The sequence below is a fragment of the Engraulis encrasicolus genome, chromosome 20, assembly GCF_034702125.1.
Source record: "Engraulis encrasicolus isolate BLACKSEA-1 chromosome 20, IST_EnEncr_1.0, whole genome shotgun sequence".
Taxonomy (NCBI): domain Eukaryota; kingdom Metazoa; phylum Chordata; class Actinopteri; order Clupeiformes; family Engraulidae; genus Engraulis; species Engraulis encrasicolus.
The window spans coordinates 28,674,579-28,699,744 of NC_085876.1; the positions used below are offsets into that span (position 1 = coordinate 28,674,579).

Sequence of the window (25,166 nt, forward strand, 5' to 3'; positions counted from 1 at the left end):
GTAAGTTGCCCCAGGCCCTTGGAGAGAGGGGGCCCATAATTGGTCCTCATTACATTGCATGTATTGGGTGAGGGGGCCCTTTCAGATGACTTTGTCCCGGGCCCAACCAAAGCTGTCTGCGGCCCTGAGTAGAGGTAAGGGTATAAGGTATAAGGGGATAAGAAACTGCAGCCTTCTGATCTAAAGTCCCTCTCCTTAACCACTAGGCTACCACTGCCTTGCACTTACATGTATCCAAAGCAGCTCACAGTTAAAGGCTCTTGGATGACTTGTACACATTCTTTGTATTGATCCAGCTTTCGACACGGGAACCATCCAACCCCAAGACCAACTTTCCAAACATTGTCATAGCTACCACAAGTAGCTATGGCAATGTGGCAACCATCACATGAAGTGGCAACCATCACATGAAATGAACTAAAAGGGGGTTGTTGTTTCATTCAGTACATAAAGGCCTGTCTTGGTAAGGGAAATCTGGATCAAAACATTATGCGCTGCCGCTGAATAACGGTGGGGATTGATTTTCATTCACTGGAGCTGTCAGTAAGTTGACTTACTTATTATGACTCATTTTGAGTCTAGCACCTATATTAAACTTTTAATGAGCACACCTCCTTTGTGAAGGAGGTGATCCTGAGTGGCTGAACAGGTATAGCCGGTGACTTCATGGAAAGGTCTACCTTGACTATAATTGTCAGTTAAATCTGATAACTTGCAATATAACTTGGTCATGGTGATAAATGAATGGGATGTTCTGAAAATCACAATAAAAAATTGGGGCTGTTATGGGGAGCGAGGTTATGACAATGATGATGGTGATAATGCTGTGTAACATTGCGTGTCTGTGGTAATGTAAATAGAGTAAGTCCAAGTTCAAAGACAAAGTGCTTCATGAGCCATGTCTGTAGCCCTACAGGCCTGTGCAGTGCATCCTCAGCTCGTATTACCTCAGCATCTGCTGTTGGATGTAACTGCATTAACTCCCTCACAACAACATTTAGTCAACAACACTGATGACCAAAACGCACACCACACCACACCACAGACAGCACCACAATAGAACACATCCCCACTCAAAACCAACCCCTGAGGGCAAACTTTTTTCAGGGCCGTCCGGCCCCGGACTGCTCTTGACGTTCAATCTCCTTGGACAGATTGATGGCTGCGTTAGTTCCACATGCCTAGTAAAAAAAATGTCTACCATGACCAGCCCCTTCCACACCACAATGGGACCCAAAATGCTGAGCATCCATCCAATGGGGCTGGATGGGGGGTTGGGCTGGGGTTTGTGTTGCAGATATGGTGGGGCTGAGGAGTGTGAAGGAGGTGATGGGGGTCAAGCCAAAGGACCCTGCACTGAATCAGCCCGCTGACGCTAACAATTGAGGCTGTGACGACACAGAAGTCCCTCCTGCCTTTTTTTGTTACCCACACCCTTATGCACACACACACACACCACCCCCCTGTCCTCTTGCTTGCAGTCCCTACACCCGGCTCCTTTCCTCCCCCACCCCCCCAAAAAATGTCCCATCAGTCATTGAGCTCCCTTCATCATCTGCCCCCCCCCCAAAAAAAACGTTTCCATCTGCCCCCTCCCCCCCCTCCTCTCTCTTCTTGTTTATTCATCCCCCCCTCCCGCCTCCCTGTATCCCCATCCTTCTCTCCTCCATTCTCCTCATCTTTTTTGGGGTGACTTTCCCATGCCACTGGCTCACCCCGGCCCTTGTGTCTCGGCCGACCCCGCCGACACGGGCCATCTCCCCGCTTTTTTTTTTTCATAACGTGGGGGGTTGGGTGTGGCCGGTGCAGTGGTGGGTCCCCCCAAAAAACGCCCACCGTCACCCCAAAAGATCTGGGGACGACCCTTCTGGCCCATAGTGACCCAGACTGATAGCCAGTTTCCCCCCTTTCCTTCAATTCTCCTTTCCCTCCTCTCCTCTCCTCTCTGCTCCTCTCTTCTCCTCACAGCTGTCGCGGGTTGTGCGGTGTTGGGTCAGATGTTGCCCCGAGGTAACAGAAGTGTGATCTTGAACTCTGAGGACAATGTGAAGGATCAGATGCAATGCAAAATAGGGGCTGGCCGACCGGATGGCTGATGTGATGTGGCCGTCTGGCCGCACCTGCCTTCGCACACTCACCACACCACTGATGGTCAAGTTTAGTTCAATGGATGGATGGATGGATGGATGGATGGATGGATGGATGGATGGATGGATGGATGGATGGATGGATGACTCTTGCCCTTGACACTGGCCACACCAGGGGACTGAAGTTCATGGGAATATCTCTCATCCTTGAATTTTGCTCTGTCTAAGCCTTCAACACAAAACAGCTGACTCAAACATACTCTCTAGTCCTGCATCTCATTTTTTGTACCTCATCTCACAATAACAACAGCAGGCTCCATCTACCAGCTGATGTTTCCAAAGTCATCACACCCCAAACCCTAAGGCACTCTGGGATGATATCACCTCTATGCAGTGTGTATGTAGGTAGGCTATATGTAAACCTAACCTATAGTTTGATTTTAGTGACACTGTCTGTGGCACTGTAGCCATGAATATGATGTTTAGGCATCAAAACCCTAAAGGTCTTTGGTGTTATCACCAGGGCTCTAAATTAACACCAGCCAACCAGCCAAATGCTAGTGACATTTCATTTTGGCTGGTAGAATAGGTCAATTTACTAGCCACTTTGACCCATTAGTGGGTGTGTGTTTTGCTAGTAAGATTTCATCTACTAGCCATTTTGGCCTGTGGTGGAAAATGTTAATTAAGGGCCCTGGTTATCACCAAATGATATCACACTATACAATCCTCTTCCATACCACTGTAGCCAAAAACATGGCTGACAAAGAGAAATCCCATGAGGTCAATGTGTCCATGAGTAGCCATACTGACACTAACACCAGGCCCACTTAACCAATTTAGGTTGTTTGGGTTCACCTTCTTCACCTATGCAACATGAGACTCTTCTTCACTTGGCCATGATGGGAAACATTATATTTTTCCACAGTTTTTTGGTCTCTTCTTGTCTCCTTTGTCTCTGATCACAGCTGCCCATCATCACTTTCCCAATGCCTCTCACAAAAAATACACACGTTTTCTGTCCCTTCCTCTTTCTCTTTCTTTCTCTTTCTTTCTCTCTCTCTCTCTCTCTCTCTCTCTCTCTCTCTCTCTCTCTCTCTCTCTCTCTCCCCCCCCCCCCTCTCTCTCTCTCTCTCTCTCTCTCTCTCTCTCTCTCTCTCTCTCTCTCTCCCCCCCCCCCCCCCCCCCTCTCTCTCTCTCTCTCTCTCTCTCTCTCTCATAAACACACACACACTGGCTCAGCTGCTGTGCAGCATTAGCTAGTTAGGGTTTCACTGCCTTCTCTGCTCTCTCCTCTCAGCCTCCAACCACCACCACCACCACACCACCTCACCCTTCCTCACCTCACCACCACACCACCTCACACCCAACCCAACCCAACCCCCTCATCTCCAGTCAGCTGGCTGGCCCTTTCCCAGGTCCACTAGGACAGCCACCACCGTATGGGTGCTAATGCAATTCAAGGGGTCTCTGGTGAGGGGGGGTAGAGGTTACATCACAAGCTGCAGCAGCTATCCTCCACCATGGCTCCACACACACTCTCATATACTGAACACATGGTGTCCCTTAAGGCCCAGGGGGAGATAATATTGCTCAAGGCCTTTGAGGAGTAGGTTGTTTGTAGAGGAAGTGTGTGTGTGTGAAGAGAGGATGGCCACTAAACAGAAATTATAAGTCAGCATAACAGCCCCATGCAGGACAATTGGCAACACTGCAACTGCCCAGTTTGAACTTGAAACACCTCACACCGCCACACACATCTATGCCAGAAATTTAGCGCGATTATGTTTGTATGTACTGAGATGAGCTGCTCCTTGTGTGTGTGTGTGTGTGTGTGTGTGTGTGTGTGTGTGTGTGTGTGTGTGTGTGTGTGTGTGTGTGTGTGTGTGTGTGTGTGTGTGTGTGTGTGTCTTGATTAGTTCCTATCTAATCGAACTGTGGCATCAACTTCATGGATGCACATTCCATCTGTTTATGCGTTTACAGTATGCTGGTCTCATGAAAGACACTGAATTTTATTTATTTCGCTCTAGCTCATATTCAGCCTTCATCTTCCGTGAAGAATGATTCACGTCTTTGTGTTTTATAAGCATGGGCTTTGACTTTTCCAATATCGTCACTTAATCCCTCGGCTTCCAACCCTTCAGTGGCTGGCTTTAAACATATATGTGTAAGCTATCAGGCTACCCTTTGTAGGATATTGATTTTATTTTTTATTATTTTATAACATGTATTACCACTGTGCAATACGTTAACAGTGTTTGCCCAATATGACTTACAGCATTATGTGGGCCTAAGTTATAGGGTTTTATGCCATGTATATAGGCCTACGGTATCTATGGCAACAATACGATGGCTTCAGAGAACCTTTGATCTGTTACTTGTTGATGCACCAACAAAAAGAGTTCTCCCTGACAGATCTGCTTTGTATTTCAATGCGGCCATTCACTGCTGTGTGCATTATATATCAAAAGCAGTTGTGGCAACAACAGTATTATCATGACTAATCTGCAGTGTGTGTGTGTGTGTGTGTGTGTGTGTGTGTGTGTGTGTGTGTGTGTGTGTGTGTGTGTGTGTGTGTGTGTGTGTGTGTGTGTGTGTGTGTGTGTGTGTGTGTGTGTGTGTGTGTGTGTGCATGTGCATGTGTGTGTGTGTGTGTGTGTGTGAATGTGCTGTGTGTGTGTCCAAGTGACGAGCAGCCCAACCTGATTATAATACATCAGTCTTTTGAAGTATTAGCCAGATGTATTCTTCTCTCTCTCTCTCTCGCCAAAAAAAGCTTAGAGTGAGTCTGAAACTATGCTAATAGCCCTATTCAAAACCTGCATAGACGTGTGATTGAGTGGTCAAGTTCAGGAGAAAAGAGGTCTGCCTGAACTGAACTGAACTGAAGCATCACGAATGGCGGGGGGGAGGGTGTCATAAATTAGCCTCCTTGAGAGATGGGGAGGTTGAATGGGCTTGTCCACAGCAGCAGGGGTCCAGGGAAGGCCCCCTCCCTCCGCCTCCGCCTCTCCTGCAGCCCCATCAGCCTCATCCAGCCTCATCTTCAAGTCTGTGACCCCAGCGCCTTACAGAGGTCATGGGAGAGTTGGCGAAGGGTGGAGGAGAGCGACCAGGAGGAAAAGGCTGCTCTGCTGCTCTGCTGCTCTGCCCTAGGCCCTGGTCAACAAAAAACTGTCACTTGTCACCATCCCCCATCACACACACACACATACACATTTTTTTCTTTTTTGGGTGCCTATTGTCCCCTTCTCTGAGCTTGGCCCTGAACTTCAGGCTATTGTCATGACAAACAAAAAGAAAGAAAGAAAGAAAAAGTCTGATTCTCATTCTGATCTAGGCCTATGTATATAGGCCTACCCCAGCCCCCCAAAATGAAATGAGAGTATGAAAGACTTCTGAAGAGCGTAGGCGAAGGCAAACACAAGCAAATCCTTTCAATGCGTTCCACATCTAGCTCTGTCTGCATGGAGGCGAGCAAAGGGCTGATCTCTGAGATAGCTAGGAAATGTGTTCCAATCAAATGATCTGGTCACCTGTTCCCAGTGCAAACAGACCAACATGCTTGTATTACAAGGGTACACAGCAAAGTTTAGGCCTAAAAATTCTGTTTAATAGTATAAGATCCCAAAGTTTTGCCATTTTCATGGGCTACTCTAAATGGACATGGAGTTGTTTTAGTAGGCTTTCTATCACTGTTGAACTAAAACATTGGCCGCAGCTTTTGTCTCAAGTCATGGCTTGTGGTCTATTGGGCTTTTCATTTATTGATACTAAATATTATTTTTGTGGTATATAATTATATACCGAAATATAATGGCTAGCCTACTGGTGGTTTGCGTTTGAGATGCTATGCATGTCTCTCATTACGTTCTCCTTATTATGGCATGGCCTGCGCCTAAAAATGAGCGCGTGTGAACTTTGGGGAGGAAAGGAGGGAAGGGTGCTGAATGCAGAAAGAGAGCCCCGCGGCTGGATCTTTTGTCCGCTTAATGGGAAGTTAACGTCGCCCTCCCCTCTCCCTCACACACATACACACACTGCTGCTGTCCTCCCTCGACATGCGAATACGCAAACACGCAGTGCTATTTTGCTGCGGGGGGCGCCGACAGTCTTTTGTTTAACGATTGATTGTCATTAGTGGACATACGTCAGGTTCAAAGTCGTGTAAACAATGCTACCACTTCCGACTGGAAGAAAGAAACAAACGCGTGCCAACAAGTGCGTGTCTGGAGGTGAGTTTTAACGAGGCGTAATTAAGTTATCATCTCCCCCTTTTCAGGCAGGCTATTGCTTTGAAGTTACTGGCCAACGCTAATTCTTTACTGCGAATGTTAATTGCAAGATAACACGACGTTGTTTATGAAGTCATTTATTTAACCTAATAATACCAAGTCGTTTTAGCCTTTTTTCGGAATTACACTATTGACCACTATCGTGGTCAGATTGTTATCAGCCATTAAGGTCCCGTGGTGCTTTGCAAAAAAGTGGCCCTCTGCATTCGTTTGATTAGATGCGTTCTGGTGGTCAAACAACCAGATTGTATAGGGCTTTACCAAACCTGGGGTCGGATCAATATGCAATAATCTCAGATTGTCGTGGGGGGAGGAGGAGGTGGACACAAGGACCTCTCTTCCCGTGTTTAATTAAAAGGGTTAGGACCACCAGAAGGGACACTGGATGACATTAATTCAATCACTTTATGAGCCAGCACAAACTAGGCAACGCTATAGGCCTATAACCTACATGTAGGCCTATGTGGCTCACATCACATTGAGTTTAATAGAACCTAACCCAAGGTTTAACTGGCATTTGTGTCTTTTATACGATTGTGCATAACACATAAGTAGGCTATGTGTGTCCATAATGTTAGTTAATCCTACAGTGTAATAATAACACTATGAAATTACCCCTCACTGCTATATTTCCTCACATTAGAAGGGAGAGTCCAAGGCGGTCCATTTCAGGAAGTCTATAGACTAAAAGTGTCATATGCTGCAGAGGCCTCTAAACTGACAAACACTTTGCTTCACTAAGGTAGGCCTACAGGACATAATGTGCCACAGAGTGTGACAAGACGTAGGCCTACCTTGTTGCACGTTTATCGACCTTCAAGTTATCATTTGATTGCAAGAAGAGTGGTAGTCTATATGTAGGCTATATTATATAAATTGGTGGGTGCTGTATTACTTGTTTTATAGCTGTGCTAAAATGTACTGGGGCCTATATGAAGTGCATTTAAATGGCCCACTATGATGTGATGTCTGTGATGCTACAGTATCTATCCACTTGCAGCAGCATGTGCACAGGCCTTCTAGACTGTCTCAACATGCAGGCAGGCACAACTGAACTGAAAATTACTGATCTGTTGAGCTTCCATTATTTACCCATTTACACAACCCCCCCTGCTCTCGGGGAGGATGCACACAGGTGCCCTTGCTAATTACTCCCAACAACCGCAAAGGTTACCTTTAAGGTTTAAATCACCATGGGAACATATTTTTTGTTGTTGTTGTTTTGTTTTAATTAACATAGTGGATGTTCGGGGCCATGAGCGGACATGGAGCCACATTGAGCTGGGATTGAGGCGAAATCTCGGCTGTGTTCGATCGATCAATCAGCAGAGCTAGGCTCTCCTGGGTGGCATCGATAAAACCTTATACGCGAGGGGTGATATTTCAGGTGGGCTTGATGTGCGCACGCTCACACACACACACACACACACACACACACACACACACACACACACACACACACACACACACACACACACACACACACACACAATGACACTTTGAACGTCTGTACGCATCATGCTGAGTGTTATTGAGAACTTATGGCAGTTGGTTGGTGGCCAATTGTCTTTTACAATCCAACAGTCTTCCCTTCCCACCATGCTGTGAGGGGAATTGTGTGCGGTATAGATCGGAGCCAAACAATCAGTTCTAGATTTGTCCTAAAGTGGCCACTGTAGTATCCCACGTTAAGTCCATCGGGAAGACTTCATGGATTCTTTTCTTTATGGACGGCACCCTCAGGCCTGTATCTTTGGGCTGTAAAACACTTGTTTTTATTAAAGAATATTTGCTAATAAATAATAAACAAACCCTGTAAAATCAATAAGCACGCCCTGCTGATAATGCTGAGCAGCATACTTCTCTGCCGTCACTCGTCTGTGGGAAGGTGTCCTTTATGTGTGTGCATGGATGGTTCAAATGAGTCCCATGATATGGGGGATTTGCAATGGAGGACAGAGCTGTCATCAGTAATTTCATGGGGAACCCGATGAGTGACATCTCTACAATATTCTTCCTCAGTCACACACACCAGAGCAGTTTGTGCAACGGTGGTGTCTGAGACGTCGAACATTAATCTGAGACTGAACTACAGTAGGTCTACATCAGTATGCCTCGGCTGAGAAAACCTGAGATGACCTCTGGTAAGTTTTTACATCAGACTACATCAGCGGGCAGTTTCAAAACTTGGACCCCTCCCTCTCAAAAGCATTAAGCTTCCTGGAAGGAGTTATTACACCTTCGTCTTATCCTCTGTGTGCACATAGGCTGAACTGGTGGGTCCATTTTCCTCTTGGATCCCCCCTACACACACACACACACACACACACACACACACACACACACACACACACACACACACACACACACACACACACACACACACACACACACACACACACACACACACACACACACACACAGACACACACACACACTGACCTCCAGCAGCAAATAAATAGCAAACTGTTTCATCTGGATTATAGACCACCAGGCCTTGATCCATGCAGGGGTCCATGTAGGCCCATCAGAATCACTTTGGTCTCAGTAATGCCCCTTCCAGCAGGAGGGGGACACAAGGGACAACCCTAGCCCATTCTCTTGCACATCACCTCTATGAATCACACAGTACAAATGTTAGAATCCAACACTTAAGTTAAGAGTGTATATTTTCACATCTTCTAGAGTGTATCTGGTCCCAGAGTACTCTCTTAAGTGTTGAATTAACACTTTGGATTGTTTGAATTAACTCTTTGTTTTACGGTGCAGGGGGAGGATGGAATAGAGCCATCAGATGGATGGCCACCCATGCCTCAGCTTGATGAGGCACAGGGCAAAGGGCCTGCCAGGCCCATGCAACCCAGGGCTGCCTTTTTTGGGCTGGATAGATTAAGTCAGAGGGGTGTCTTGTCAAGGCTTAGCAGACGACCGGTGTGGGTCCTCTCTTACTATCTCTGCATGGACAGGACCAGTGGGATGTGATGAGATGGGATGGGATGCAGGGCCTGGGGATGTGGCTGGGGCTTGGGGGGTCTGGGAGCCAGTGTGTGTGTGTGTGTGTGTGTGTGTGTGTGTGTGTGTGTGTGTGTGTGTGTGTGTGTGTGTGTGTGTGTGTGTGTGTGTGTGTGTGTGTGTGTGGACATGGTCATGGGCAACCAGCTGCAGGGGGGATTACCCTGACAAGTGCTGAGCCACACACACACGCGCATATGCACAGCCTCCCTCTTTCTCACATACACACACGCATGCACACACAGCCCCCCCCTTAATAAGGTTTCAATCCAGCCAGCCTACCAGAAAGGCACGAGCAGTGTTATGGAGATTGAGGGTGTGGAGGTCAGGTCAGTAAAAAAATGGAAGGTGGGGGCCACTGCTGGCCATTGTCTCTCTTCCGCACCCCCATCTCCATCCCTCCATCTTTCCCTCTCTCCCTGTGCTGTGCAGAGCAGGAGGCTGGCTGGGGAGGGGGGTTACCCCAAAGGTTAATGCTGTGCAAGGTCAATGTGACCCCCCCTTATTCCCCTCTAAGGTCACCAGTGCTTTCTCCCTTCTTTCAGCTGGCTGGTCTGAGTGGGTCGCCCGCCCGCCCGTCTCAGGGTCTGCTTTTGGGTGGGAAGGCCATTCAAGTCCAAGCCCAGTCCCTTCTGTTGTGTCTTTGCATTTCATTTCTTCTCTCTCTCTCTCTCTCTCTCTCTCTCTCTCTCTCTCTCTCTCTCTCTCTCTCTCTCTCTCTCTCATGACCCCTGTTTATTTTTTGGAGGAGGGGAGAATGTGAATTTCATTTGGGATCCTGAGGGCCCATATGTCCATTCAAGCAAGGCCCCTGCTTTAAGAATGATATTAAGGGGATCTTTTAATAAGTAAGACTTACCTTCAGTTGTTACTTTTAAGTAATGTAAGTTTGGCCATATTTTTAAGCGACTAATTTCTAGTGACCTTTAGCGACAAATTGAGCCAAAGAGCAACTGCTTTCGAGAAACAAGTGAAGCAGCACTCCTGAGTAACCACCAAATTGTTGGTGTTTTACTTTCCAAGACCCCATAGACCCCATGTTATATAGTTTTGCATGATATTGACAGTTGTCTGAATAGGCATGAGGTTTAGGCCTAATAGTGAGAGTTGATATGCACCATGTTCATCAATAATAGCAATAATAGCATAGTTTTTAGACCTATATGATATGAAATATATTATCAAATTAGACTATTTATAACTTAAATAATTGTCTGTTAGCTCTGTTAAAAGACTACACACTATCCAATCCAAAACATGAAGAACAACGTGATGAAGCACTTTAAGCAGCACACGTGCAACTCCAAAGTCGCTACCTTGTTTACATGCACGCGCCAAGCAGCTAATTAAGTCAACCTCATCTGGCTTGTTTTCATGAGCCACGCGAAGACAATTACTGGCAATAGAACTGTATAGGTTGTTGTTCCAAGCTGGAGTCGTTAATTTTGTTAATAATGAACAGGGGATGTGCTTCCGCTGCCATAAGCCTTATTCATCAACATAAAATGTTGGCTTGGCTGAATGTCAATAAAAGATGCAGAGTGAGTTATTGTTAAGGTCAAAGCTAACTGCTAAAATCGGGGAAAACAATAAGATCTTCATGTAAACTTGGTAAGTGAGCTTGTGTTTTCATGGCTGCTAAGGTAAGAGGAGGATGCTCATCAGCACAAAAGTGCCCATCCGTTATTACGCAGAATACGCACAGGCCATCCTCAACGGCGTGGCCCAGATAGACTCTTGATTCTCCTTGTGCTGAAATAAAACATGTTAGGTGCATGATACAAACAGTTACATGGTCATAAAATGGCATAAGCCTGCCAAGTAATAATAAACTGTTTCCTTTATAAGGACTTGTCTCAAAGAAAACATCCTATCTAACCTTAGAGTGGTGCCCACTAAGTGCACCAAGGCCCATACAGTGTCCACATTGCCACAGTAAATTCAGTTTTTTTCCCCATGGCGTTAAACTTTATGGCTCGTGTTATTAAACTGTAATAGGATTTCCACATGTTTCATTTTAGCAACGCGTCAACATCAACATGGTAACTATCACCGACATCACGCCAATATTTCTATAGAACGGATGCGCGCAATTTCATACCGGGGTCATAAAAATGGCGAACCTATGGTGTTATTGGGATATAAAAATGAATACGACATAAATAATTGTCACTACAATGTAGCATACAAACGTTAATAACACGGCAGATAACCAATGTTCCACAAGTTCAATGGTCAACTTTTCAGGAGCAAGACTATTTCTTGGGAAATCACAATAGCCGAAAACAGCCTAGGTGGTAATATCAAAACATTGTAGGCTGTAAAATAATTCAAGGGCAACATAATCGGCTCAATGCAAGTGTAGTGGGCATCCTCGGGGCTGAATAGGCTTCTCAGAACCACGTCTGCTGCTGCTGCCGCTACACTACAGTCATTGGAGAAGTTACATACGGTAGCCTGCCACACAGAAAGATGCCAAAATATGAGACACTTACATGAACAGAGGGACAGGAGGAAGATGAGTAGAATCCGAGGTTTCATGGTTTCGCACCGACTCCTTTTCTCCAAAGAAATATCAGCCTGGACTTGGCAGGTGTCCTATCCTCCTTGAGCAAGTGCACGCGTAAAACAAAAACAAAAACAGTGCCGGAGGAGGGAAAAAACTAGTCCAAATGGTCCAAGACGCTCTTCCTTGTTGTTCGTTGAAATATTAAATATCTTATGGTTCTCACATTAAACTTATGAAAACATTTCTACCATTTTTCTTTGGGACCCCCTTGTCCAGCCTTTACTAGAACGGAGGCTGCTGGTCACGTCCAATGCCACTTTCAGAATACTGACTATGGCTATCCAGGAGCCGCGGCAAGGACGAGGGTCATTAGTTATTCAGCAACGTATTGTTGTCCCTGCTGACACCCTTGGTCAGTGAATGGTCATTGATACAACAGTTTTCGCCGGCCACTCGCAGGTTGGTCCCTGGCGAGCCAATCACAGATCCACCACGGACTACCCAAGGGGGAGGTGCGCCCTTGCCTCCCAGGCACGATTGATATTCATTTGAGCGGAGACCCCGGTCCAGCGCCCACCATTGCTTTCTGGTGCTGAGGTGTCACTCACACGCACGACACAAAATCACGCTGGACAGCTGGGGCCACCCTTGAGAGAAAACCATATGTCAGAACGGTTTTTCTTATTAAAACGTATGACGATTTGGTCATTTTTCAGGGCTTTGTCCTTGTGTTGTGAGAAAAAAATATTAGCACGATACATAGATATTTATTTTAATATTGAACAGCATAGGGAATATTATGTTTGTGTGCCATCCACGTCTAAGGCCAGGCATTTGCATGAAACATGAAACGTTTTATTATCATTATTATCATTTGAAACAAATGGATTCAACCAGGAAGCTGGCATGGCATACTATTTCATGCAATGGAATACCAAACAGCATCAAATCAAACTCAGCAAAAACACACAGGTGTTGTGAGTTCGTCCCAGGCTGGTTTCACTATTTGCATATATGTTAAGTCATGCATGATGATATTAGCATACACTTGTTTCTCTGTATTCCCAAAGGTGCTCTCCATTTGTGTCCACTAAACGCAAGTCAGAAACTGGCCCAAAGTTAGTGCCACCAGAGAAAAAGACATTCCCTGATTTGGTCCAAAATTTGAATGTAATTTCTTTCTTTCTTTCTTTCTTTTTAAAGTCAGGTCTTGGTCTTGGTCATGGTCATGCTTCACCAGATTCTTGCTGGCTAGATGTGAGTGCACCCAGAGGGGTTGAGAACATGTGTCCGCCGACTGTTCAACACTGTCAATTCAAATTGATCTGAAAACACACGTTTAGATTTCTTGATATTGTCAAGGGCATGCAGTTCTTCGGAGGGCTTGTCACTTTCACTGTCGATCGAATTGAATGCGAACCTACATCAAAGCCTCTCTCAGGGAAACCTCCCTTCACCTCTACAGACACCTGTGTGTATGTGTTTTAGACAGACTGACAGAAATACACTATACGCAACACATAGATTTTCTGCTTCTTCAATACATTCTGACAAGACGTCATTCCTTTGTATTTGGTTTAATCGATTTGGTCACATCTCATTGTGGAACCATGGTGATGAAAAATGCACAAAAGAAAATCACACATTTCAAGTTGGACTTGTGGTAATACATTTAATCAATTCTGTGAAATTGGACAGCTTTTGATGGGTGTGTAATTTGCAACTCTCTCATATGCAGAAACAAAATCAATATCATAAGTTAGTCCTCAGGCCTTGTTCATGTTCAAGCTCAAGTGCCTTCACATCCGCCTTCTCTGCCTTAGTAGTCACATATGTAAATGCATGCATGTATGCAAAGACCTCCCCCAACCACTAACCACCCACGCCATTCCTGCACATCGCACACACAAACACATGGCTATTAGCAAACATTAACATATGCATACCCCCATTAGGGGCCCAACGCATGACAACTCGGATGTTAGAATGCACAAGCCCCTTCAACTGATTCCCAAAAGGCCTCTAAAACACACGACACACTCGACTAGCAATGGCAAGGCAAATTAGACTACTAAATGAGATTCAAATGATGCCCTGAACTACCAGTTAGCCTTTGTATAATGAACAGGGCCATTTGGGTTAAACAAAGACATGGAGGAAAAACAAGGTTGTAATGTGTTTGGCCCTAACAAGGTCACATGCAAATGGTTAGAGTGGTTATAAGTGTGCGAATGTTTGTCCGCATATAAGTATCCGTATATATATGCAGATGTTTGTATGTCTGTAACACAGATTATTTTTCATCTGTTTATGAATAAACACGGCATGGAGAGACACTTAAACACCATTGTGACAGGTGCATTTTACTCCCTAAAATGGATATTTTTTAAAAAACAGAGTTTTTAGGGATGTCGAAAACAGTTTTCACGTGTAGGCCTAAACAACACCATACATTTACAAAAGATATCCATATTCATTTCAGGATCTTATAAATAAGAGGAAAAATGTTTTGACAGGATGTTGGACAAGATGTACAGAGCTCTGTGTTTCCAAATTTCTGATATCAGTTATCATGGAGGGAGGGTGTCACTGCCTCTGTAAAACTAAATCACATGCAGTAACAGTGTTATTATTGCATTATGTACTGTATTTTTGATGTTTTAGTCATATTCATGCTTACATGTTTGTGTTTAAGAGATATGGACTGGGATGGAGAATAACAGCAAATGGGAACAAAGAAGAGAACGCAGAGGATGCACGCACAAATGGCACAATGGCACAGGTGATGGACAAAATAAAATAACTGAAAGGATGAATGTTAATGCGGCCAGATTTATTCGCACAATGTTTCGGACTTCAGCCCTTCTTCAAGTGCACCGTTGCACTTGAAGAAGGACTGAGGTCTGAAACGTCGTGCCAATGAATCTGGGAGCATTAACAGTGTTGCGGACATTCATCCCTTTACTTCAACAAAGAAGAGTAGCCTATAATCATTACAAAACCTCCATCACAATGTTGTCATCACAAACCTTTTGATTACTAAAAACAACCCAATTTTAACTGCCTTGAATTATACCAACACAACCGTAGTATCCATATCTATTTTAGATTGAAGAGACACATGATCAAGGTCAAGTTCAGCATTTTCAGCATTGTACATGAAGTCTGGTCATGTGTTTTTGAGATCATGTGTTAAGTAGTTGACATGTTAACAGATGAGTACTAAAATGAGGTGAAACTTCTTATAGATTCAGAACAGTTGTTAAAGGTAAAGCTTTACTCAAATAAAGTCTTAAGCTTAGGATGGTGAGGGATGTCACGGTACCACGGATTCATTGTCATACCCGGACAAATTTGATCATCCTTATATTTTATTTGGTCACCTATGTAAACAAACAACAACAACAACAACAACAAAAAATATATATAGGCCTATAAAAAAGGCTACCAATATGATCAAATGTTAGCCTATATATTGTCATCATACTAGGTAAATCTGGCTGTATGTAACGTGAAGTGAGATACAGAATGCACTTTAGACATTTTATTCGGTATCTTAACAAGTTAAGACAAAATTGTTAATATTTAAGAAGAAAAGATCCGGTGGTAAATTATATTAAGACGATCATTTATTGCAGTCATGGGTGAGCGGTTAGGGCGTCAGACTTGCATCCCAGAGGTTGCCGGTTCGACTCCCGACCCGCCAGGTTGGTGGGGGGAGTAATCAACCAGTGCTCTCCCCCATCCTCCTCCATGACTGAGGTACCCTGAGCATGGTACCGTCCCACCGCACTGCTCCCCATGGGGCGCCACTGAGGGCTGCCCCCTTGCACGGGTGAGGCATAAATGGAATTTCGTTGTGTGCAGTGTTCACTTGTGTTCACTTGTGTGCTGTGGAGTGCTGTGTCACAATGACAATGGGAGTTGGAGTTTCCCAATGGGCTTTCACGCTTTCATAAAACAGCTGCAGGGTGCTCCGGCTCTGGTGACACTGTCCTACTGTGAGTCACCTGCCAGCTGGTTCATGCCTATGGGGAGTTCCCTCTTAGAGTTATTTTCAGCTATCTTTATTGTGGGAAAAGATGAGGCGAAATTATATTTCTTCTCGGTTAACTTTCCCCTAAGTCAGTCGTGAAGGTTCATCTGAGTCAACTGTTTGAGCCATATTGTTCAGTTAACAATGTTTATCACTTATAAATCATACCAATTAAAGGACCACTTCAGCCAATTTTATGCTGTTGTATTGCTCACACAACCCTTAACTTGTCATGATGCTGCATTATTTAGCTCAGCCGTTTCTGAGATCTCAGCTATTCTAATGGGGGCAGCTTTTGTTTACATTTTAAAAAATCTTACCATAGACCTACCCCAAATATTTTTTTCCAAAAGTTATCACTGTTTGCCAGTTGTCTGCTGATGTTGCATAACCTTCTGGATGTTTTTGAGAATAAATCAAGATGTTTTTTTGAAATGTAAACAAGCACCTGCCCCCATTACAATGACCAGGATCTCGGAAAAGGCTGAAGTTTAAAAAAAAAATCTCAGGTACTGACAAGTCCAGGGTAGTGTGAGCATTACAACTGCATGTTGAAATTGGCTGAAGTTATCCTTTAAGCTCATGCATTATGTAAACGAGGCTGCTTCTCGTATATTAGAGAAGTGGTGTGCTTTCAATAAGTGATGAAATTACACAAATTGTAGACATAGGCACACATAGGCATCCATGCCTTGTTACTAAATGAAAAATGTTTTCCTGCCCATGTGATTAACGTGGATGGATGGCTGGCTGGCCCATGTTTTTGTCCAAGCTTTGAGGGGAACTCTCCCTAACAATGACAACAACAACAAAAAAAACTTTTCTGAACTTTCTAAATGAGATTCCAAACTCTGAGATGTGTTTTGTAATGGAGCCAAGAAAACTCTTTCGAGAGAAAAAGTCTTCTAAAGGATCACTAATCTCCGAAAAAAAAGATTTTTGGATTTGAGCTGCCTGTTGTACGAGCCCCTCTTTGAAACGCCTCTGCCTCTGTGAGCCAGCGAAAAAGCAAGCAAGCAAGCAAACGGTGGGTGTTAGCAAAGGCTTAGCGTTTCCAGAGTTTAAAAAAAAGAAATAAATATTCACTGTGAGGGCCAAGGGATTCTTCTCGGGGTTTTGGGTTTTGAAGAGGCGAGGCTGGGAAACTGGGCAGGCAGAAAATGGGAGAGAGCTTTTTATCCCCTCCATCATCCCAGTTTGTCTTGGCACCATGCCCATCGTCGTAATGGGAACGTTTACCAGGCCCTTAACACTGCCAATGAGTCTGTGTGCGTGTGCACGTGTGTGTGCGTGTGCGTGTGCGTGTGCGTGTGTGTGTGTGTGTGTGTGTGTGTGTGTACGAGTGCATACGTGTGTGTGTGTGCGTGTGTGTGTGTGTGTGTGTGTGTGTGTGTGTGTGTGTGTGTGTGTGTGTGTGTGTGTGTGAGAATGCATACGTGTGTGTGTGTGTGTGTGTGTGTGTGTGTGTGTGTGTGTGTGTGTGTGTGTGTGTGTGTGTGTGTGTGTGTGTGTGTGTGTGTGTGTGTGTGTGTTCCTGAATGTGAATTGTGACGAAGTGTATGTGTTTGTGTGTGTGAGTGTGATGGGTACGCTGAATGTAAAGTGTAATGAACAGCGTGTGTGTGTGTGTGTGTGTGTGTGTGTGTGTGTGTGTGTGTGTGTGTGCCTGTGCGTGTGCATGCGCGCGTCTATGTGTGCGTTTGGTGGGGCGGCACCCTGAGTGTGAAGAGCGTGTTGTGAGGCTGTCGTCACCTCAGTGCGCTAGTTGCTAGCGGGCCCCTCTCTGATCCCATTAGATCCACAATGGCCACACAGTTAACCGTGGCAACGATCACAAGGCTAATCCGAGCTAGCATTCAGGCCCTCACGCCAGCCTCCACACCACAGCTTTCACAAGCTGTTGACTCTATTATTAATGCAAAGGCAGGGGAGAAAAAAAGGAGGGAAGGAGAAATGAGAGAAGAAAACGGTGACAGTTGTAGGCATGTGGATCATCTGTAGTGTGCAAGATAGTGACAGGATAGTGATTGAGAAGGATATTGACATACATTCAAAAAGATATATAAATCATAAAACATTATCGTTAAAATTGTTAAAGGTGCACTGTGTAGGATGTGGCCAGAATGGGTACTGCAACTGTGCTGCCTATTGCCAAATTGGATCTTTTCATTAATATTTACTAAATAATAAACCAATAAGTACTAGTATAACCAAAATACAGCAATTTTCGCCTCTAAAAATGGCTATTTCTTGACATTCAAAATGGGGGACCATGGAGAAAAATGCAATTTTCCCAGTCATAATTAATACTTAGAATTTGATGGTGGTGGTAAGTATTGGTTAAAAAAATAACACTTGTGAATGGGCAGCGTGAATTCTTGAAATTAACTACTAAATATATTGCACAGTGCACGTTTAAGGCCGTTTTTGTCATTACTGAGTGACCAAAACATTTTTAAAAGTAGCTTTTAGTTAATTTTGGGGATTTGAAAATCACAATGTGTGCTTTGGGTTGGCATGTGCGTTGATGACTTTCAGATTTGGACATTAAAGTAAAGAGAAAGGAGGGAGACAATCTTCTGTCTGACTTCAGTAAAATCAACAGACGGTTTCAACGGTGAGGGTTTGATGTTCATTGTTCTCAGGGAGGCCGACAGTGGGGGACAAAAGGGGCCAGTTGTCCCTGGCCCAGGAAAAGGCAGGGCCCAGAATTGAGTCCTCATTAGACTGTATTTATTGGGTGGGAGGGCTTTCAGATCACTTTGCCCTGGGCCCAACCAAAGTTGTCAGTGGCCATGGGACAGGGCTGGATCAAGATGAGCCCCTAGGCCCTGAGCCCCTAGGCTACCGGTTGCTGCAGGCCCCCCTGGAAGGCAACAAATTTACATCGACAGTGTCATAATCACAAGCTGGCAAATCAGGATAACAGGTCTGTCAACTGTACTCAACATGACATGCATTTTCAGTATTGTATCTTGTCACAATTCTGCAATTTTCCACTTTTGGCCAATTAGGGGCCCCCTGGCAGATGGGGGGCCCTAGGCTGCTGCCATATCTAGCCTGTGCGTTAATCTGGCCCTGTGCATTGGGTGGGGGGGCCTTTCAGATGACTTTGCCCTGGGCCGGACCAAAGTGAGAGGGGTCCTTTATGATCTGGTCAGCTTTCCTGACCACTGCACCAGTGTACAGCTCAGATAGGGAGGGTTGAGGTGAGCCAGTAATTTTGATAGCCTGGTTCACTATGCGTGACAGTAATGTCTAATGCCAATTAAGTTGTTCCAGGAGGATATACTGTATTGAAGGTAATGACTGATTCAATGAGGGAGCACTACACTAAGGTCAGAGTGTCCTTGCTGACTTGAAATGTCCTGAGTTTCCTGAGTAGGTGAAGGCGTTAGGGACTGACCAGGGATTCCCAAACTTAACCATTTACAGCCATAGTCCATGTCTGTGTGTCCGGACCCCATTCGCATATATAAAATAACAACAATAGTAGTAATATTCAGAGATGCAACAGATTATAATAATGCTGTTATAATGAATATTGTTTTGGTTATTTTTGGCTTTTTTATATAGATTAATTATTCAACTAACTTGCCGCGGACCCCCTAGCACCCCTTTGGGGCCCCTACTTTGAAAACAACTGATATAGACAATGGGCTGTGTCAAGAACGTTATAGTATAGGCTAATACTAAAGATGGTTTGTACTGTATGTGTGAGGGGCCAGTTTAGGCCAAAGATGCCCAGGTGGCTTTTTTGTCCGACCCGCCAGTCCTGCAGGTGCAGCGGGATCCTGTAGCCTTTTGCAGAACTCTTGGCATACCATACATACAGTAATAACACAGTCATTATGCTTTTATGGCCCAACCGTATATAAGCACAATCAAACAAATTACATTGAACTGAAGGGTCCTCAGCAGCAGAGTGCAGATAACACATCATAAAATGTGCATATGTGCAAAGAAATACACTAATAAAAACATCCACCAGCAGTAAAGGAGTGTAATAGGAAGGAGATCAGTGTACAGTAAAATGCACAAGTTGTCTTTAATATCAGATGGAGTGTCACTGCAGTGGGATGGGGCAGCAGCTGCAAAAGGTCTTCACACAGGGAAGCCAACAGAGGGGGCCAAAGGGGTCAGTTGTTCCGGGCCCAGGATTGGAGCACTGCATTGTAGGCTATGTAATTGAATGGATAGAGGGGGGCTTTCAGATGTCTTGCGCCAAAGGCGGCCAAAGCTGTCAGTTGCCTTGGGTCGACCAATCATTGCACAGACTAAAAGAAAGCGTGTTCGTCCAATTCTGAGTTGGTGTACCATCCGAAAGTACAGTAGTATGTTCTTTATTTGTTCTATGTGTTTTATATAACCAACACAGTCAGCATGAATGAATGAATTAGTCAAGCTGATGGGTGATTTGATCGTGCACTTTTGAGTAAAAGCATGAAAATCGGTACACATATCCTTCTTGGTATGCTGATTAATATTAGCGTTGGAGGCGTCGCGAAAAATTCTGCGTTTTCAAGATGGCCGCCAAATCCAATATGGCCGACCCATATTAATGAATCTACCTGACACTTTGTAGTAAAAGCATGAAAATCGGTACACATATCCTTCTTGATATGCTGATTAACATTAGCATTGGAGGCGTCATGGAAAATTTATAAATTTTCAAGATGGCCGCCAAATCCAATATGGCCAATTCATATTTATGAATCTACCTATCTACCTAACACTTGGTAGTAAAGGCATGAAAATCGGTACACATATCCTTCTTGATATGCTGATTAATATTAGCATTGGAGGAGTCACAAATCATCATCATCATCATCATCATCAGCTTTATTCCAGACTCAAGGTCCATTATCAACAAATACAACACAATACAGAACATTAAAAAAACATACAAAACACACTTATAAAAGACACTTGTACCAGTGTTTCCACATGTATGACTGGTATCGCACTGCACTAAGCGCCGGATTTGACAGCAGCATAATAATTTGATTACATGAGCCATCCAGTCTACAAATAAATTTATACATCAAATTCCTCAACAATGCATGAAATGTGTTGACCCCTAGACCACAAAACAATTCACTAGCACTGCTCCACCTGGGCTTCTTAAGCAGTATGCGCAGACCATCATTATATGCAACCTGGAGTTTCTGTAAGCTACCCTTTTTATACTTAGTCCACAAGGGGGCAGTATACAGAGGGGTGCAGTATGCCTTGAACAGGCTAATTTTCACACTATCAGTGCACCAGTGAAACTTCCTTATCAGCATGTTAGCTTGTGCATATAACATGCGGCGCTGCCTGTAGATGTCATCGTCATCACTCATTTGGTCATTAATTATATGTCCCAAATATTTTGTTTTGTCACTTACAGGTAAAACCTGCCCCGCCAAATAAAAAGAAGGAAAAGTGAGGTCCTTGTCCCCCTTGCTTTTACATAAGAGCACCACACTTTTCTTGCAGTTGTATTTAACATCATAAGTCAAACCATAATTTGAACATACATGTAGCATTTCTTGAAGACCAGTACTGCTGGGAGAGAATATGGCTAAGTCATCAGCATACATGAGATGGTTTAGCAGTGCATTCCCAACCATGCATCCTGTCCTACAGGCCCTTAGTTGCTCAGACAGGTCATTCATATAAATATTGAAGAGAGCGGGAGAGAGTAAACCACCCTGCCGAACCCCATTTCCCACCCCAAATGGTGTAGAGAGCACCTCACCCCATTTGACCTGCATGGTCTGGTTGGCATACCAGTATGACAGGATCCTAATTATGGTGCAGGGGACACCCCTCTGTCTGAGTTTTAGAAACAATTTAAAATGATTAATTCTATCGAATGCCTTGGAAGCATCAATGAAACAGATTAAAATGGAGGAATTCTGTGATCGGTACCTCTCCACCAACTCCTTAAGAGCATATATACACTGATCAGTGGCATGTTTCGGCTTAAAGCCAAATTGATTATCAGATGTGCCAATATATTTATCAAGTCTATCCAGCAGGATCCTTTCCAGGACCTTGGATAGCACACTGGCAAGTGCGATAGGCCTATAGTTATCCAGGCTCCCCACCTTACCCGCCTTGTCCTTAATCACAGGTACCAGTGTCACAGACAGCATGGTGTGAGGCAAGGTGCCGTGGATCATGAGTCCTGTGAAGCATATTGCTAGAAGAGTGGCAGCTCTAGGGCTAGCAAGCTTGAGATGCTCAGCGGTTATCATATCCTGCCCACTAGCTTTATTATCCGCTAACTGTGTGATAGCATGCTGGATATCCCTACATGTTATACCCACATTATCATTACAAAAAAGTAATCGTTTTCAAGATGGCCGCCAAGCATGAAAATCGGTACACATCTCCTTGATATGCTGATTAATATTAGCATTGGAGGCGTCGCGGGGAAAAAAATAATTGTTTTCAAGATGGCCGCCAAATCAAATATGGCCAGCCCATATTAACTACCTGGTAATTTGTGGTAAAAGCATGACAATTGGTACACATAGTTACTTCTTTACATTAGATGCTTATTCATATTAGGGGCCATGAACAAAAATCAAATATGACTGACCCATATTACAATACAATACATTGCAATATGTATTTATGTAGCACAGTATCACAACTATGAAGTTTACTCAAAGCGCTTTGAAAAAAGACATACACGCATACATACACATTCACACACCAGCTGTGCACAGTGTGCAGACTGCCGTACGGCACCGGTTGTCACGCGAGACACAGACACAGACACAGACACAGACACAGACACAGACAGACACACACACACACACACACACACACACACACACACACACACACACACACACACACACACACACACACACACACACACACACACACACACACACACACACACAGACAGACACACACACACCAAATCTTCACATCATTATCATGGTCTAGAAATGAATCCTAATACTGTACATGTAAACTTTTCACTCAAGTTATATTTTACATACCCTGAGTTGACTTTTTGATGGCCATCATGTTCCAACTGTGCCATTCACCATTTATTCAAAGTTTATGTCAATCTTTTAATTAGGCATTATTGGCAGTTTGATTGATGTTGGCCATAGTATATACCATAGCCTGTGAAATCCTACTACTTAACACAATTGTTCTGATCTGAAATGTAGCATGGATTCCATCCCTCAGTGAGGGCAACAGATCTTGGGGTGCAATCAGGAGAAAGAGTAGGGGTGTAAAGGCGATGGCTGCAGTTTGTTTGAATAGATACAACTGACATGATTGGATATGGGCTACACATGTGCCAAATACCACATTCTTAACGACCTATAAACTGCCATGGGCAATCGTAAATCACAACTTTACTATGAGAAATTGCATAACCACCAGATTATATCACTTGTGAGATCAACTTGTGTTAACCAGGCAAGATATAAGCTTACCATACAACTTGCATTGGGTGCAGGATTGCAGTTTGTTTGAAAACCTTGTGCAGCTAGAAGTAGTCATCAACTATTAGTTTCTTTGAAGTAAGCAATCATAACAATGTCCATGAATTAACAAATCAAGTTAACTTTCTGTCTAGCAATCTTGAAATCCTGGCCCTTTTGGAATTTGTACAAGGCCTATGCAGTTATCACTAAGCGCTAGAGGTGCTGTACATCCCCTCAAAAGTCTTGGATTTGTACATAACGCTACTGCCATATTACCTATTTGAGGCCTCAAGAATGCAATCAGTGTACCGATTGAAGAGTATTAGCAGAGAACATTTCATACATATCTGTCCATCTGTACAAAACCTATAATGCAAACAAAGTCAACAATCTTCAAAGTGTAAGGCTTTAACACTTAAGTTCATGTACCTATTATAGAGTGGTAGAACACAAGAGGTGGTGCAAACTCTTGCACCTATTCTAAAGTTATCACATTACAGAAAATAATCTATTGTGGTGGTGGCAGACACAGTTTGGGCAAAACCATAACATATGCATCACTTCATTTGATAACATGCCAATAATGTTTAATCCTTTTCAATGGTATTTTGTGAGTGTTAATTATATGCAATGCCAAAATATTTTTGTAGAAAAATATGTATTTTCTTATAAACACTATCTTAGTTGGCCATTTTGAAAATGTGTTTTTTTTCCCACAATGCCTCAATTTCTAATATTAATGAGCACATCAAGAAGTAAATGTGCACCAGTTTCCATGGTTTTACTAAAAGTGCCTGAAGGATTTATTAAAATGCGTTTGCCATATTTGATTTGGCAGCCATCTTGAAATGTAAACTTTTTTATATGGGTGGCCATAATGGATGTGGCGGCCATCTTGAAAATACAGCATTTTTAGCAATGCCTCCAATGGTAATATTTATCAGCATATCAAGAATGATATGTGTACCAATTTTCATGCTTTTAATACCAAGTGTCAAGAAGATTCATTAACATGGGTAGGCCATATTGGATTTTGCGTCCATCTTGAAAATGATAATTTTTTTGCAACGCCTCCAATGCTAATATTAATCAGCATATCAAGAATGATATATGTACCAATTTTCATGCTTTTAATACCAAGTGTCAGGTAGATTCATTAATATGGGTTGGCCATACTGGATTTGGCGGCCATCTTGAAAACAATGCATTTTTCGCTACATCTCCAATGCTAATATTAATCAGCATATCAAGAAGGATATGTGTACCGATTTTCATGCTTTCTCTACCAAATATCAGGTAGATTCATTAATATGGGTTGGCCATATTGAATTTGGCGGCCATCTTGAAAACAATTTTTTCGCGACGCCTCCAACGCTAACATTAATCAGCATATCAAGAAGGATATGTATACAGATTTTCATGCTTTTACTCAAAAGTGCACGATAAGGCCCTTTTGTGTGTCCCATCCGCTGAACTAAATGATTTTATTTGACATCTTCAGTTCATACAAATAAAATAAATACATGATTGAGTTTCATATAAACCGCACCACATACTTAAATAAAAAAAAAAAACAGAGTCAGGATAGCACAATAAAGCTCGAAAGCTTATTTCCATTGTGGTCCTTGGTGTTTAGTGGTGTTAATGGCAGCAGTTGTTAAAATGACAAGAGTAGCACTGGGACCAAACTAAAACTATAACACATTAAATACATAGAATACACATAACACATATTTGTTCCACTGAAAGTACTATACTACACTGACTGATCTCTGAACC

At 43.6% G+C, this 25,166-nt stretch overlaps 1 protein-coding gene across 1 annotated transcript in view; it reads right to left on the bottom strand.

Moving 5' to 3' along the window:
* si:ch211-57n23.4 (immunoglobulin superfamily DCC subclass member 3) overlaps window positions 1–22,112 on the bottom strand; it is a 52,724-nt gene extending 30,612 nt beyond the window's left edge. The window contains exon 1 of the mRNA XM_063185023.1: window positions 22,043–22,112. Coding sequence (XP_063041093.1) covers window positions 22,043–22,112 — 70 coding nt within the window. The remainder of the gene's footprint in view (window positions 1–22,042) is intronic.
* Between the last annotated feature and the right edge of the window lie 3,054 nt (window positions 22,113–25,166).